This window comes from Pongo abelii, chromosome 7, assembly GCF_028885655.2.
Source record: "Pongo abelii isolate AG06213 chromosome 7, NHGRI_mPonAbe1-v2.0_pri, whole genome shotgun sequence".
Taxonomy (NCBI): domain Eukaryota; kingdom Metazoa; phylum Chordata; class Mammalia; order Primates; family Hominidae; genus Pongo; species Pongo abelii.
The window spans coordinates 160426332-160442549 of NC_071992.2; the positions used below are offsets into that span (position 1 = coordinate 160426332).

Below are 16218 nucleotides of genomic sequence, written 5' to 3' on the forward strand. Positions count from 1 at the left end.
GGGTGGGGCTGGGAGACCGGTCAGCACCTGACCGGCAGCAGGTCCCAGCGGGCCCGGCCTCGGTGTGGCCACCACCCTAACCCCACACTGAATCCCTCTGCCCAGGGTCTCTCAGCTGCCCTCCTGTGGGCACCTGGTCTCTGCTGCACACAGACGTAAGTCCCTGACCGGCCATAGTGGCTGAGCTCAGAGCCTGGAGCCTGAGGCTGCAATGTCCACCCTGTCCCTGACACACACCTGACCCCAAGACACAAGGCAGGAGGCGCGGGAAGGTTGGAATTGCTTTTATTGGGGGCGGATGCCGCAAGGCCCCGCCCACGGTCAGGTTAGTGTTCTGCCCTTGCAGAGGCGCCAGCAGCCTGACACCTCCACCTGCCACCCGCCCGGGGTTAGTGGAACATGCAAAGCTCGGAAGGTGGAGGCAGGGGTGATCGCTGCTGAGGCCAGGGCTGGGTGGAACAGGAGGATCAGCACAGAGCCTGGCCGGTGTCCCTGGGCCCAAAGGGGGCAGGGGCTCCATGGGAGAGAGACGGGCAGGCAGCACCCCAGGGTGGGGCTCCACAAGCTGGAGGGGCCCCTGGACCCACCAGGACAGGTCTGCAGTTCCCAGCCATGCCAGCTGGAACCTCCGTCTCCCCACTGGGTCTGGGTCCTCGGGGCCTGGGGTTAGAGGCCGACATGGAAGGCACTTACTAGGGGAACAGAGGCTGGAGGCTGATGCCGGAGACCAGGGGTCTCAGGAGTGAGTGTGGGGGGTGAGCTGGAAAGCACAGATCAGACAGCACTGTGGGGGCTGGGCCCGAGGGCCTCGTCTTCCCATGGGGAAGGGGCTTCTCTGGGTAGACTGGGAGACAGGCTGACTGGGGCCCCCCGTCCCCAGCAAGGCCCACCGTGCAGGCCAGTGCTAGAAACACCAGGGCCCTCTACTGACAGGGTTGGGCCCAGCCAGCTGCCCTGTGCAGCTAGGACTGGCAGGTGGGCTACCCTGGGAAGACCGGAGGGTGGGCTGGGGCCCAGCTTGGGACCCTCCAAGGCACCTGGCTGTGTGAGTGGCAGGTAGAAGGGAATGAGGAGACCCGAGGGGGTGAGGCGGCCAGCAGGGCTGGGCCAGCCCTGTCCCCCAAGATACAGGCTGTCTGGACAGCAGATATATATTAATATATTAGTCTGGTCTTTTTGGTTAAACTTTAGGCACCACTTGGGAGGAAGACACCTTTAAGCATTGAAAACGGCCCCCGCGCCTCGGTGGGAGCCGGGCTGGGCCGCATGCAGAGCGGGGTGGGCTCAGGCCACGGCAGACTCAGGGCCCCCCAGGGAGGCCGAGGACCCCGAGGCGTAGCGGCGGCCGTAGCCCGAGGAGGAGTAGGAGGATGAAGAGAAGGTCATGGAGAAGCTGGAGCCAGTGGCGTCAAAGCTGCCACGGCGGGAGCCGGCCCTGGAGCCGGTGCGCGAGCCGGTGCGGGAGCCCGCGGTGGAGCCGGAGCCGCTGACGCTGTAGGGGCTGTAGTAGCCCTTGGTGGACTGCGCGGCAGCCTCCAGCAGCCGCAGCCCCGTGCCCTCCTCCACCATGCTGCGGTCCAGCGCGTCCTTATAGGAGATCTTGAGCTTGGTCTTAGGGCAGGTGAGGTACTTGGAGTAGGCGCCCACGTCACGCAGCTTCTGTGCGGTGCGGGCGTCCACCGTGCCGCGCTGCAGGGCCTCGTCCAGGGGCACACGGCCCGGCGTGTCGGGCTCGATCAGGCCGCCGGTCAGGTACTGCACCTCCAGGAAGCGCTGGCCGGCCTCGTAGTAGAGCCAGCCCTTCTTCAGGGCCTGGGCGGCCGACATCTTGGTCTTGGTGCGTGGATCCTCAAAGCCGCAGAAGGCCTTCTGGGCCAGGTTGATGCGGTCCACCATGATCTTGTCCACCAGGCCCTTGTTGACAGCGTCGGTGACAGGGAAGCGCTCACCGGTGCCGGGGTCGATGATGCCCCCAGTGCAGGCCTGTGCCTCCAGCAGCCGCTGCCCCGTGATGTTGTCCACCAGGTTGCGGTGCATGGCCTCGGTGATGGACACCTTCTCCAGCGTCTCCGTGTCCAGGATGCCAGCCACGGGGCCCGTCTCCTCAGTGGGGTCCGACCAGGAGGCCAGCTGGGTCCTGGAGACGGTGGGGCTGATGGGATAGGAGGAGGAGGATCCCACTGAGGAGGAGCGGGAGCGGAAGCCACTGGCGTTGCCCGAGAGCATGTCGGCGAACTCGGTGATGGAGAGCGTGCCGGCGCGGTACTGGTCCAGTGCTGAGCGGTCGATGAGGTTCTTGGCGATGGCGTCATCGATGTCGTACTGGCGGCCGGAGCGACGGTCGATGATCATAGACTTGACCACGCCATCCGAGGAGGAGATGGTGATCTCCTCCCACTCGCACTCCTGCTCGGACAGCTCCAGGTATGTCTGGTGGTCAATCAGGCCCTTGCGGTAGGCCTCGTACACTGACATCTCCTTGCCCGTCTCGGGGTCCACAATGACCACTCGGCGCTTGCGCACAGAGGACTTGGAGGATGTCTTCCGCTCCCGCTTCTTCTCCTTCAGCGGCAGGAGACACAGGCCCGTCTGGGGGTCGGTGATACAGCGCTCCATCAGCTGCAGGTAGGTGAGGTTCTCCTCCGTGTTAGGGTCAAAGAAGCCCTTGGTGTCGTCCGAGGGGTCGGTCAGGATCTCGTTCATCTCCTCGTCGAAGAGGCCGCGCTTGTAGGCCACCTCCACGGGCAGCCGGTGGCTCTCCTCAGGGTCAATGATGCCACCCGTGGCGATCTGGGCCTCCAGCAGGCGGATGCCATGGTCCTTCAAGATCAGGCCCTTCTTCATGGCCTGGAAGAGGGAGATGAGCTTCCCAGAGTAGGGGTCCTTGTACCCAGTGACGGCACGCTCGGCCGACAGCAGCTTGTCCTTGAACTCGGGGCCCACAATGCCCATACGCACAGCCTCCTCCACCGTCAGCTTCAGTCCCTTGATGGGGTCGATGACATAACCGGTGGCCGCCTGCGCCTCCAGGAGCTCAAAGGCCGTGCCAGGGCGGATGATGCCCTTCTTCATGGCCTGGTACACCGAGAGCCGTTCCTTGGTGGCGTCCACGAAGACACCAGCGATGCAGCTGGTGCCTTCCAGGAACTTCTGCAAGTTCTTGGTGACCTCCTCGATGGAGGTCAGGCCCTCCCGCAGCTGCAGCGCCGTGGCCTCGTCCATGACCTGCGAGCGCACCAGCTCCTCCACGGTGATCTGCTTCCGCAGGCCACGGAAGGTCAGCTTGCGGGCGTCCGACAGCGGCAGGAGCAGCTGGCCGGTGCCGTCGTCACGGCGGCACCGCCTGAGCAGCTGCGTGTAGCTGAGGCGCTCATCGGTGGACGGGTCCACGTAGCTGCGCACCTCGCTGGGCTCTGACAGCTGGTCGTGCGTGTCCTTGTTGAGGTAGCCGCGCTGGTAAGCCACCTCCAGTGGAAGGTGGAAGCCCAGGCGGGGGTCCACGATGCCACCAGTGGCCAACTGGGCATCCAGCAGCCGCAGGGCCTCCTCGGTAGGAATCAGCTCCTTCTTCATAGCCTGGAAGAGCGAGATGGTCTGCTCAGTGTAGGGGTCGCGGTAGCCGGTAACCGCCCGCTCAGCCGAGAGCAGTCGGTCGTGCAGCTCGGGCCCCACCAGGCCCTTCCGCACAGCCTCATCCACAGTCAGCCGCTCCCCCTTCACCGGGTCCAGCAGGAAGCCCGTGGCTGCCTGTGCCTCCAGCAGCAGGCGGGCCACCTCGGCACTCAGCAGCCCTTTCTTTAGGGCCTGGTAGATGCTCAGTGTCTGCCTGGAGCCGGGCAGGTAGACACCGGCCACGGAGCCCGTGCCATAGAGGTAGCGCCAGGCGGACTCTGCCTCGAGGGCCTCACGGAGGCTCCTGGTGCCCTCCCGGAGCAGGTTGTAGGTCTCGAGAGAGATGATCCGAGCCTCGTACAGGTCCTCAGCCGTGAGGCGGCGGCGCACGTAGTCGTAGGAGGCCAGACCCTGCTGGCGGATGATCTCTGTCTTCTCAATGATCTCGATGATGATGATGATCATGCGTTCCTTGGTCACCCGGCCGGCCTGGAAGTCAGCCATCAGCTGGGCCCGCTGCTCCTCGGGGATCAGGTCCGACTGCATCACCTCCCACAGGGACATGGTGGAGCCGCCGTGGCTGCCGCCGCCGGGAATGTCGATCTGCGTCTCTTCAAATGCCTTTCTTGTCTCCTCCTCAGTGTACACCTGCGTGGTCTCCACCACGTCAGCCTTCTCCGCCCCTTTCAACGGCAGGAGGCGCAGGCCTGTCTCGGGGTCCTCCACGCAGCGCTCCAGCAGCTGCCTGTACGTGAGGTTCTCATGCGTGTTGGGGTCGAAGAAGCCCTTGGTGTCGTCGCTGGGGTCCGCCAGGACACGGTTCATCTCCTCGTCGAAGTAGCCGCGCTGGTAGGCCACGTCCACGGGCACGCGGTGGCTGTGCACAGGGTCGATGATGCCGCCCGTGGCAATCTGGGCCTCCAGCAGGCGGATGCCGTGCTGCCGGAGGACCAGGCCCTTCTGCATGGCCTGGAAGAGGGAGATGGTGCTGCCCGAGTAGGGGTCTCTGTAGCCGGTGACGGCCTTCTCGGCGGACAGCAGCTGCTCGTGAAGCTCGGGGCCCACCACGCCCGCCTTCACAGCCTCGTGGACGTACAGGCGCTGGTTCCGCACGGGGTCCACCAGGAAGCCAGTGGCCGCCTGCGCCTCCAGCAGGAGCGCAGCTGTGCTGGGTCTCAGCAGGCCCCGGCGCATGGCCTCGTAGATGGACACCTTCTCCTTAGTGTCCTCCAGGTAGATGCCGGCGAGGCAGCCACTGCCCTGCAGCAGCGTCTGCACGGAGCCCAGCTCCGAAAGGTCCTTGACCGTCGTCTTGCCGTCCTTGAGCTGCTCAAACTGGGCTCTGCTGAGGACCCCGGAAGCCAGGAGCTCGCTGGCTGGCACAGGGGCACGGAGGCCGCTGAAGGACAGCCTCTCCTGCCGCACAGTCTCCACCTCCTCCACAATGGTGATGAGGATCTTGATGACCTTCTCCACGGTGACCTTGCCTGTGCGGAACTGACGCAACAACTCCTGCCGCTGCTCCGCAGTGAAGTACTCAGAGCTGATGAGCTCCCACATCGTCACCGTCCTGCCCTTGAAGCCGCCCACGGGGACCTCAACCGGGGTCTTCTCAAAGGTCTCACGGGCCTGCAGCTCTGAGTACAGTTCCTCCTGCCGGGCCCGAGCAGCCTTCTCTGAGAGCGGCAGCAGGCTCAGCCCGGTCAGCTGGTCGTGCCGGCACCGCTGCTGGAGCTCGCTGTAGGTGACCGGCTCCCCTGTGCTGGGGTCAGAGTAGGCCTTGGCGTCGGCCCTCGGTGCCGACAGAGCCCTGCTGGTCTCCTCATCCAGGCAGCCTCGGGCGCAAGCGACATCCAGGGGCACGCGGTGGCTCTTGCTGGGGTCCACAACGCCACCCGTGGACAGCTGGGCATCCAACAGGCGCAGGCCCTGCTCCCGGGGAATGAGGCCCTTCTTCAAGGCCTGAAACAGGGAGACGCTCTGCCCCGTGTAGGGGTCCCTGTACCCTGTCACAGCCTTCTCGGCTGACAGCAGCTTCTCATGAAACTCGGGGCCCACCAGGCCGGCGCGCACTGCCTCGTCCACAGTCAGCCGGGCGCTGGTGGCAGGGTCGATGATGTGCCCGGTGCCGGCCTGGGCTTCCAACAGGGCCACAGCCATGTCGGATGGCAGCAGGTCTTTCTTCAGGGCGTCGTAGATATTCAGCTTCTGCCCTGCCTCCTCCAGCCATACACCCGCGATGACGTTGGCACCCCGGAGAGCCCGCCGCACAGCGTCCACCTCAGCCACCTCTCGCACAGAGCGCTCACCTCGCTGCAGCTGGTGGTACAGCTCGTGGTCAATGACCCTGCTCTCCAGCAGCTCAGCGGCTGGCACCAGGCTGCGCAGTCCCTCAAAGCAAAGCCGGCCCTTCTGCTCCTGCTCCTCCACCACCGTGATGATGATCTTGATGATCTTCTCCACCGTGATCCGGCCCGTACGGAACTGCCGCAGCAGGTCCCGCCGCTGCTCTGCCGTGAAGTATTCCGAGTTGATGATCTCCCAGATGGTCACCGTCTTGCCCTGGAACTTGCCGAATGGCGCGGACACGGTGGCCTTCTCAAAGACGTCCCGGGCCTCGGAGTCAGTGTAGACCAGCTCCCCGCCCTTGGCAGCCTTATCTGTGAGCGGTAAAAGGCGCAGGCCCGTCTCGGGGTCCTCCACGCAGCGCTCCAGTAGCTGCAGGTACGTGAGGTTCTCGTGCGTGTTGGGGTCAAAGAAGCCCTTGGTGTCGTCGCTGGGGTCCGCCAGGACGCGGTTCATCTCCTCGTCGAAGTAGCCGCGCCGGTAGGCCACGTCCACGGGCACGCGGTGGCTGTGCACGGGGTCGATGACGCCCCCTGTGGCGATCTGGGCCTCCAGCAGGCGGATGCCGTGCTCCCGGACGATGAGGCCCTTCTGCATGGCTTGGAAGAGAGAGATCTGCTGCCCGGTGTAGGGGTCCTTGTAGCCAGTGACGGCGCGCTCGGCCGACAGCAGCTTGTGGTGCAGCTCGGGGCCCACCACACCCTCCTTCACAGCCTCGTTGACAGTCAGCCTCCGGTTCCGCACAGGGTCCAGCAGAAAGCCTGAGGCCGCCTGCGCCTCCAGCAGGATGAGGGCCGTGCCGGGACTCAGCAGCTGCCTCTGCAGGGCGGCGTAAACACTCAGCTTCTCATTGGTGGGCTTCAGCAACAGCCCCGCGATGCTGCTGCGGCCCTGCAGGTAGTGGCGCACGTCTTCCCGCTGTGCGAGCTCGTCCACTGTGGTGTGGCCCTGCGCCAACCGCTGCAGTTCCTCCGCACTCAGGATGCCGGCCTCCTGCAGCCTCTGGGCCGGCACCTTCCGCCGCAGGCCATCGAAGCTGTGTTCTGGCTCTGCCTCTGCCCCGGGGCCATCAAGTGCATCCCGGCCATTGGGCAGGGTCTTTGTGGCTGCCACCTGTGAGGCAGTGACCTCCTCAGAGTGCGCCAGCGCCGCCCGGTGCTGCTCCTCCAGGCGCTGCAGCTGCTCACGCAGCCTCTGATTCTCCTCAGCCAGCAGCTCCTCCTGCTGCCGCCGCTGCTGCTCCAGCTGCTGCAGCTCCTCCTGCTTGCGCCTCACACCCTCCTCTGCCTCATGCTGCCGCCGCCGCGCCTCCTCCATGCTGGCTACCAGTCGCTGCCGTTCCTGCTCCATCTGCTGCTGCTGCCGCTGCTGCTCCTCACGCAGCTGCTGTGCCTTGGCCACCTCGTCCTGGAAGAGCTGCTCCAGCTTGGCCTTCTCCTGCTCGATGAAGCGCTCCCGCTGTAGCAGGCTGTCCTTTTCAGAGAGGAAGCTCTGCTGCAGGGCCTGCGTCTCCTGCAGCAGCTGCTCCTGCTGCACCGTCTGCATCTGCAGAAGAAGAGGGTGTGATCAGGGACCGCCAGCCCAGGAGCACCCACTACCCACCAAAGCAGATCCCCGGGCCCACCCGCCCGTCGCATGTAGAGGGGGCGGTACCTCCTCAGACTTGAGCTGCAGCAGTTTGGCCTCCTGTTGGAGCTTCTCCTTCTCACGCTCCAGCTCAGCGATGGCCTCCCGCAGCCGCTCAGCATCATGGTCACTCTGCTGTCTCTGGATCTCCAGTGTCTGCACCAGAGTCACCTTCTCCTGTGTGGCGAGCTCCGTGCGGTGCAGCTTCTCACCGATCTCCTCCGCCTGCTTCCGGAAGCGCTGGGCGTCCTCCTCAGCGCGGGCCTGGGCCCGGCTCATCTCAGCCATACGCAGCTTGAGGCGCTCAGCCTCAGCGCTCATCTCCAGCTGCCGCTGCCGCTCGGCCTCCAGTGTCCGCTGGAAGCCCTGCGTCTCCTCCGCCAGCTGCTGCGCCATCTGCTCCTTGTCCTCCTGCAGCCGCCGCGCCTGCTCCTGCGCAAGCTCCTTCTGCTGCTGCAGCAGTTCCGCCTCAGCCTTGAGTCGCGTGGCCTCCTGCACGGCCTGCATCTTCTCCTTGAGCATCTTCTCTGCCAAGGCCCGCTGCTGTGCCAGGTCCTCCTCTGCCAGTTGCCGCAGTCGCGCAGCCTCCTGGGCTGCCACACTCAGCCGTGCGGCCTCCTCCGCCACCTGCTTCATCTTCTCAGCCTCCTCCTGCAGGAAGCGCTGCGTATTGTCCTTGTCGCGCAAGATGAGTGCGCGGTTCTCAGCCTCGATGCGTGCCTTGAGCTTGCTCAGCTCCTCCATTTGCACGCGCACTGAGAAGAGCTCCTCCTCCACCTGGCTGCGCTGGCGTGCGGCCTCCGTGGCCTCCGCCTTCAGCCGCTGCAGCTCCTCGTCCAGCAGGTTCTTCTGGTGGTCGGTCTCCTCCAGCTGCAGCCTCAGTGTTGTCAGCTCCTGCTCCACCTGCGCCTTCTGCCGCAGCGTCTGCTCGGCAAATTTCTTATGCTTCTCCATCTCCGCGTCAGCTGCCTGCTTCTGCCGCAGGGCCGCCTGCTCCGCCTGTGCCCGCCGCGCCGCCTCTTGCTCGGCCTCCTTGCGCAGCTTCTCTGCAGCCGCCTGCGCCTGAGCCCGGGCCTGTGCCTGCTCCTCTGCCGACTGCTTCAGCCGCTCGGCCTCTTCCACCTGCCGCCGGGACTGTGCCGCCTCACGCTCCGCCTGCACCCGGGCCTCCTCCGCCTCCTCAGCCGCCCGCCGGGCCGCCTCTGCCTCGCTGCGCAGCCGGTCCAGCACGCTCTGCTCCTGCTGCAGCGTCTGCTGTAGCTCTTGCTCCTTCTGCTGCACCGCGAAGGCATGCGCCTTCTCTTCCGCCTGCAGCCGCTTCTGGGCAGCCTCCTGGGCCAGCTGCAGCTGCCGCGCCGACTCCTGCTCTGCTCGCTCGCGCAGGCGCCGCGCCTCCTCCACCTTGGCTTTCAGCCTCTCAACTTCCTCCAGCGCCGCCTTCCGCTGCCGTGCGGCCTCCTCCTCGGCCGCCAGGCTCTTCTGCACACGCTCCTCAGCCTCGCGGCGCCGCTGCTCCTCCTCTGCCGCCAGCTGCCGCTGCCTCGCAGCCTCCAGCTCGGCCTGCTCCTTGCTGCGCAGCGTGTCCTCCGCATTGCTGCGGATGCGCCCCAGCTCCAGCTCCAGCTCTGCCTTGCCAGCGGCCGCCTTCTCGAAGCTCGCCTTAAGCGCCAGGATCTCCTCCTCCACCTGCCGCCGCTGCCGCAGCGTGTCCTCTACCAGCCCCTTCTGCCGCTCCAGCTCACTGTCCGACGCCTTGCGCAGCTGGGCCAGGCGCTCCTCGATGTCAGCCTTGTGTTGTGCCGCCTGCTCTTCCAACCGCCGCCGCTGGAAGGCCTCGTCCTCCGCCAGCCGCCGCAAGCGCTCATTCTCTGCCTCCTTCTCCTTGAGTGCTATCTCTGCCTCCGTCTTGAGCCGCGTGGCCTCGCTGATGGCGGCCAGCTTCTCCGCAAGCACCCGCTCCGCCTCTGCCCGCTGCCGCGCCGCGTCTTCCTCGGCCAGCTGCCGCTGCCGCTTGGCCTCTTCCGCCAGGGCACGCAGGCGGGCAGCCTCCTCGGCCAGCTCGCGGAACCGGCCGGCCTCGGCCTCCAGCCTCTGCTTGGACTTCTCGCTGGTGGAGCGCGACTCCTCCTCAGCCCTTGCCTTGCTGGCCAGCAGCACCTCCATCTCGGCCCGCACCTTGGCCAGCTCGGCTTCCAGCTCCTGGCGTTTCTGCGTGGCCGCAGCCGCCTCACGCTGCAGCCGGGCCAGCTCCTCCTCCAGCAGCTGCCGCTGCTGCTCCCCCTGCTCTGTCTCGGCTCGCAGCCGGATCAACTCCTGCTCTGCGGCCAGGCGCTGCTGCGCGGTGCCTTCCGCCAGCTGCCGCTGCTTCTCCAGCTCTTGCTCAGCCAGCTCCCGCTGCCGCACAGCCTGCTCCTCCGCCTTGCCGCGCCGCCGCGCCTCGCGCTCCGCCTCCTCCTTCTGCTTCTCAGCCTCAGCCTGCGCCAAGCTCTTCTGCTGCGCCACCTCCTCTGCCTGCAGCCGCAGCCGTAGCGCCTCGTTGGCCTTGAGCTGCCAGCGCTCCAGCTCCCGCTCTGCCTCCTCGCGTGCCCGCTCGGCCTCAGCCTGCTGCTGTGCCCGCCGCTCAGCCTCCTCCCGCAGCTGTGCCACCGCCACGTGTTCCTCCTGCAGGGAGCGCTCCAGCTGTGCCGTCTTCTCCGCGAAGGAGGCGCGTTTGCTCTGCAGCTCCACCTCTGCACTGCGCTGCGCCGTCTCCAGGGCCACCTGTACCTGCCGTGCCCGCTCCACCTCAGCCTGCCGCAGGCGCCGCTCTGCCTCCTCCGCCTGCAGCCGCAGCTCCTCCAGGGCCTGCAGGGCCCGCTGCTTCTCACGCGCTGCCTCGGCCTCGGCCTTCACGCGCAAGGCCAGCTCCGCCTCCGCCTGCCGCTTACGCTGGTTCTCGTCCTGCACCTGCCTCCGCAAGCGCTCGGCCTCCTCCTGCGCCTGCCGCTTTTGTGCCTCCGCCTCCTCCGCCCGTGCACGCAGTGCCTGCAGCTCCCCCTCGGCCCCGCCACGCTGGCGCTCGGTGGCCTCCAGCTGCAGGCGCACCACGCGGATCTCCTCCTCGATGCGCAGCCGGCTGCGCTCAGCCGCCTCTGCCTGCCGGGCCTTGGCCTGGATCTCCGCCTCCGAGCTCTGCCGCAGCTGCTGCAGCTCCTCCTGGATGCTGCGCTTCTGCTGCTGCGCGTCCACCGCCGCCTCCTCCCGCCGCACCACCTCCTCCTGCATGCGCTGCTGCAGCTCCTTCGCCTCCCGCTCCGCCTGTGCCTTTGCCTGGGCGTGTGCCTCGGCCAGCTGCCGCTGCTTCTCCAGCGCGGCCTCCACCTCGGCCAGCCGCTCGCGCTCCTCTGCCCGCTGCTGCTCAGCCAGCCTCTGCGGCCACAGCAGAGAGAAGAAGAGAAGCAGAGAAGAGTGTGAACACGGGCAGGCACCAGTGCTCACAGGGCACGCACCGGCACAGTTCACTCAGACAGCGCGGAGCAGGGGTCAGGGAAGACAGAGGCCCCAGCCCGGCGGAGGAGACAGCGTGCACCCGCCCAGGGCACTCGGGCAGCGATCGCAGCCGGCCCCACTGTGCTCACCAGCCTGGGGAAGGAGGCCCAGGCGTCCTCCCTGCTTCCCGCAGACAGGCGACGGAGACAGACGGACAGGGAGAGAGAGAGCAAAGCAGGAGCTCGGAACCTGCGAGCCACGCCCAGCACACAGCCCTGCCTGAGCTCTGCTGGACACCAGGGGGCCTGGCTCCCACCACTGGATCCCTCTCCCCGACCAGGGTGGGAAGCCTGGGTGGGGCGGGGTGGGGCGAGGCGGCCAGCGTGGAGACAGCAGTGCAGCCCCGCGCCAGCTCAGAAGAGGATTCAGGGCCACGCAGAAGGTAGGGAGAAGCCAACAGACGGGTGCCTTGGAAGACCCCTCCCTAGCCCCACAACCCAGCACCCCCGACTTCTGGCAGCAAAGGGTTGAGCGGAGAGGCCAACGCAGAACGCCAAGGAAGAGCCCACAGGACGGCCGCTAGGCTGCAGGGGGGACGCTTACGAGGGAGAAGAGGCGGCACCAGCCACTGTGGGGGAGCAGTGTAGCCACACCAGGCCGGGGGGCAGGCCACAGGTGGGGCAGCCTGGGGCAGGCTGAGCTGGGGGCAGAGGGTGCTGGCAGCGCCAGTGGGGAGGGCCACGAGAAATGGCCTCAGGCAGCTCCTCTGGCTGCGTGTGGGACGCAACGGGTGGTGAGATGGACCCCTCTGCCCAGCCTCCGCCCAGTGCGCTGTACCTCCTCCTCCTCCATGCGCCGCAGAGTCTCGCTGATGAACTTGATGTACTGGCTCGTGAGTGTGGTCAGCTCGCTGTAGCGCGTACGCAAGTCCACGTACTGTGGAGTACAGCCAGGGTTAGCCCTGCGAGAGCTGCAACTCGAGGCCTGCCAGCCCCTCGCCCAGTTAGGCTCAGCCTCACCCTACCTCCTGGATGACACTCTCTGATCCGGACTGGACCTTGGGCTTCTTGGCTGGGGAGGCCACCGGCTCAAGCTGCGCCTTGTACGTGACCAGCTGGAGTTCATAGTCCTGTGGCAGTGCACTGTGGTCAGCCACCAGCTCTGCCCTCCGATGGCCCCTGCCCAGCCCCCAAACCCTCACATGGGCTTTCCCTGGCATGGCCCAGGCTCAGGGAAAGCCCGCCGTCCCGGCAACAGTCCCGGACTTGGGGCCTGGCGCAGGCGGCAGGGCCTCACCTTGATGGCATTGATGTACTGTTTCGCAAACCTCTGGCACTCCTCGACCTTCTCGCCATGGCGCTCGATCTCCTCCAGCAGGGCCTGGGGGATGGTGCGGTCAGAGCAGTGGCCGCAGGGCACGCCCAGCCACCCCATCCCCACCGACCCAAGCCCACCTTCTCCTGCCGCAGCTGCTCCCGCACAGCCTGGCTGTCGGCCAGCGGCATGGCCTGGATCTGCTCCTGCCGCTGCCTGGCGTCCTGCAGCCAGGCACCCAAGGGGTCGGCACTCTCGCGGTAGTAACGCAGCTGGCGGCCCAGTTGCTCGAGCTCGCGCTGCCGCACGTCGGTCTGAGCCAGCACAGCCTGCCAGCGTTCAAGCAGCTGGGCGACCCGCTCCCGCCAGCGCTCCACCTCCACGTCCCGCTCCCCGTGCCGCTGCTGCAGTCGCTCCCCCACCTCCTGCGCCCCCCGCAGCTCATCCCGCAGGGCGTCGAACATTGGCTGCTGTGCCTCGGCCTGGGCCCGAAGCTTCTGTTGGGGACAGGAGGGACATGTGTGGCTTCAGCTGGGCCCGCTGTACCCCCACCCCGCCATGAGGCCCAAGCCTCGAAACGATACCTTCAGAGAGGCCTTGGTGGCCTCGAGCTCCGGGAGGGTGGCCGGCACGGCCTGGGCCTCCTTGAGCTGCTCCTCATGGGCCCGGAGCACCTCCTCGGCCCCCTGCGTGCTGCGGATCACCAGGCTGATGGTCTTGAGCCTGGCGGGAAAGTGGGGCTCAGGGCCATGACATGGGGCTCGAGCAACAGCCCAAGGGGATAGAACCCAAGCCACAGCGACCCAGGGTGCTGCCTGCCAAGCCCAGACCCAACCCTGGGGGTTGGCTGACCCTGTGGTCAGAGGCTTGCTTCAGGGAGAACAGCCTTGGTGAGAAGGAGGCTGGGAGCCTCTGCAACACAAGGACACTCAGGCCCCAGCCTGAAGAGGGGAGAGGGGGTGTGCCAGCCAGGAACGGCAGACCCCAAGGCCCCGAGACAGGAAGAGCCCACTGGCTGCATGACAGCGGCATCCCGGTGCCCACAGGGCCTGGAAGCGTAGTTCTCAGCCCTTGCAGCCCAAGACTGGGCGAAGGGGACACCGGGGTGGAAATGGCACCCTGTGGCAGCCAGTGGCGGCCCTATCACTGTGTTGGTTTTGTGAAGAGTAGATAGCGGGTGGATATGTGGTTTGCAACACAGGAAGAGACTATGACATAACACATTGGAAATAAATGCCAGAGGCCCTTAAGTCCAGGCCAGAACAGGACAGACGAGAGGCAGGGTGCAGGATTCCTTACTGTGCCACTGAAAGTGGATCCACAGCCTCCCCTCCTCACTCAGCAGCCGCTGCCCAGCTCCACTGTCTCTTCCCCACACCTGAATCTCATCACCAGGAAGTCCCCTGGCCGCCACTGTCGAAGCGTATCCAGCCCTGAACTCTTCTCAACACCTCTGCGGCCGCCACCCCAGCTGGGCCTCCAGCCTCCTGGCCAGATCTCTGAACAGCCCCCAACTCGTTCCCTCCTGCACCCTCCTGCAAGGTCACAGCCCTCACCCCAGCACCCCCCAGCCGACCCAGCCCCTCGCCTGTGGCCAGGTGCACTCACTTCTCCAGGTAGATGGCAGACAGGCTGCGGACCTGCTCCAGCTTGCCCAGCGTCAGCTCCAGCTCCGAGCGCAGCGTGGGGGCCGCAGGCGATGGCTCTGGCAGGGCCAGGACCTTCTCGGCCTCGGCGGAGAGCCGGGCGACCCCCTTGCCCAGCCCCTCCACCTCCGCCTGTGCCTTCTGCAAAGACAGGGAGTGGGAACGCACTCATCACCGAGCGCAGCACACAGCGCCCCTTGAAGGCCAAAGGAGGCAGGGTGGGAAGAGGGATGGGGAGAGGGATGGGACTGGATGGGGTGGGGACGGCCCCTGCCTGCTGCTCAGCGATGCGCTGGGCACACTCCCGTGCCGGCTCTTTGTCCAGCGGCAGCCGCAGGCGGTGCACGGTGCGCGTCTCACAGGCCTCCAGCTGCAGCCGGATGTCTTTGAGCTCGGAGATGCAGCGCTGGCAGCGAGACTCTTCCTGTGCGCCTGGGGAACACATCCGGGTCACTCCACTGCCCACCTCGCACCAGCCCAACCGCCCCAGCCCTGCCGTGCGCTACCCTGCTCCAGACTCTGCAGCAGCTGCTGGTAGTGGTGGCTGCAGGAGCCGTACTCGCGCTCGGCCATCAGCCGGTCCTCGGGTCCAAAGCCGCCCGCGTCCTGGCTGTCCCGCAGGAAGGCCTGGTAGTGCAGCTCCAGGCTGTGCAGGGCTTGGCGCTGCTCCTCTGGCTTCAGGGTGCGGAACTGGGGGAAGCACGTGGGGCTCAGTGCTGGGCGAGGCGGCCGTGCCCTGCACAACGCGTCTCCCCTCCTCCCACCCACAGAGCCCCCGGCTGGGGGGCAGGAGTACCGTGGCCAGGGACCAGGAGCGGATGAGCTGCACATCGCGGCGAAGGCTCTGCCAGGCCAGAAGGCTCTTCATGTCCACATGCAACTGGTGCCACAGCGTGACCAGGGCCTGGTGCTGGGCCTCCAGCCTGGCAGGTCAGGGCTACAGTCAGCATCACCAGCACCCCACCCGCCGTCCACCCCCAACCCGCTGAGCCCCCGCCACCCACCTGGTGACAGCCTCCTGGGCTTCCTGGTTGGGCGGGGGCACCAGGAAGCACACAGAGGGCACGGTGGCCTCGCTGCCGGAGCTGCTGAGCACCTTCCAGTGGGACGGCTGTGCAGGGCCCACCAGCTGGCACTCGTCACCCTTGTGCACGGTCACCTGGGACGGGCAAAGTCAGTGAGGATACGGCCACACCGTGCCCTGCCTGGCCACGCCCCCCCGTGGGGCCCGGGCCCGAGCTCACCTCCACCTGCTTATAGTCGCACACGGCCAGCAGGGGCAGGCGGCCCCGCATGGGGTGGGCTGGGTGGCGGGGCTTCAGCTGCACAATGGCCTTGGCCCGCTTGGCCAGGCCTGAGAGGTGCCCCTTGTACTCGTTCAGCTGTTCCTTCTCATCCTGTGGGGGAGGGGCAGCATCCAGACGAGGGCCATGGAGACCCACAGGCCTGCCCCAGGCACCCCCAGACCCCGGGACCAGGCCTGTGGGGCCCTCCTGATGCTCCCGGGATGGCGGCACTTGGAAGCAGGAGGTGTAGCTGGGACAGGCCCCGGGGGTTGGCCCCAAGCAGACCTATGCACCCTCGCTCCTTCCCAACCCAGACAGGGCACCCTCCTCTCACCCCAGCTCACCCACCACGTCCTCCCAGCTATGCTCTGGTCCCTACAATGCCCTTGCCCCTTGCCCCTCCCCTGCGGGCTGCAGAAGGTCACTGCCTCCTCCCATCCCACCCCTCTGCGGGGGCCAGGCTGCAGGATGGCACACACCTGGGAGCTGCCGGCTCTCCCGCAGGCCCAGCCCTGCCAACCTCAGAGGCCATTCCAGCCTCCAGTCCCTCTTCCCTGTCACTCCCCACTGTGCACCCGCCCTCCTGGGTGATCCCACCCCTGCCCCCAGAGCACGAAGCCCAGCTCCACTCGGCCCACTCCAGATCTCAGGCCAAACAGCTGGTGCCTCTCCTATAGTACAAGGGCTGGCAGTGCCCCTTCTATAGCACAAGGGCTGGCAGTGCCCCTTCTATAGCACAAGGGCTGGCGGTGCCCTTTCTATAGCACAAGGGCTGGCGGTGCCCCTTCTATAGCACAAGGGCTGGCAGCAGCTGCTGACTTCAGGCTTCCACTCAGTCTGTGGCTGTGGAGATGGGGGCGGCCCGGCTCGCACCAGCTGCCTCTTGGCTCCCCACATCCTGCCTCATTCCCCCCTCGGCT

General features: G+C 66.7%; 1 protein-coding gene across 26 annotated transcripts in view; it reads right to left on the reverse strand.

The window, feature by feature from the left end:
- Window positions 1-269: 269 nt before the first annotated feature.
- Window positions 270-16218, reverse strand: part of PLEC (plectin) — a 61445-nt gene continuing 45496 nt past the window's right edge. For 25 of the 26 annotated variants that reach the window (XM_024250770.3, XM_063726918.1, XM_063726916.1 and 22 more), the window contains 13 exons: window positions 15257-15409; window positions 15017-15171; window positions 14809-14935; window positions 14519-14702; window positions 14287-14444; window positions 13975-14153; window positions 12951-13089; window positions 12507-12863; window positions 12349-12432; window positions 12077-12181; window positions 11890-11988; window positions 7612-10992; window positions 270-7503 (listed from right to left, as the gene is read on the reverse strand). In XM_024250770.3, coding sequence (XP_024106538.3) covers window positions 1285-7503; window positions 7612-10992; window positions 11890-11988; window positions 12077-12181; window positions 12349-12432; window positions 12507-12863; window positions 12951-13089; window positions 13975-14153; window positions 14287-14444; window positions 14519-14702; window positions 14809-14935; window positions 15017-15171; window positions 15257-15409 — 11340 coding nt within the window. In that variant the 3' untranslated portion in view covers window positions 270-1284. The remainder of the gene's footprint in view (window positions 7504-7611; window positions 10993-11889; window positions 11989-12076; window positions 12182-12348; window positions 12433-12506; window positions 12864-12950; window positions 13090-13974; window positions 14154-14286; window positions 14445-14518; window positions 14703-14808; window positions 14936-15016; window positions 15172-15256; window positions 15410-16218) is intronic. The other variant, XM_054519242.2, reaches the window with a different exon arrangement.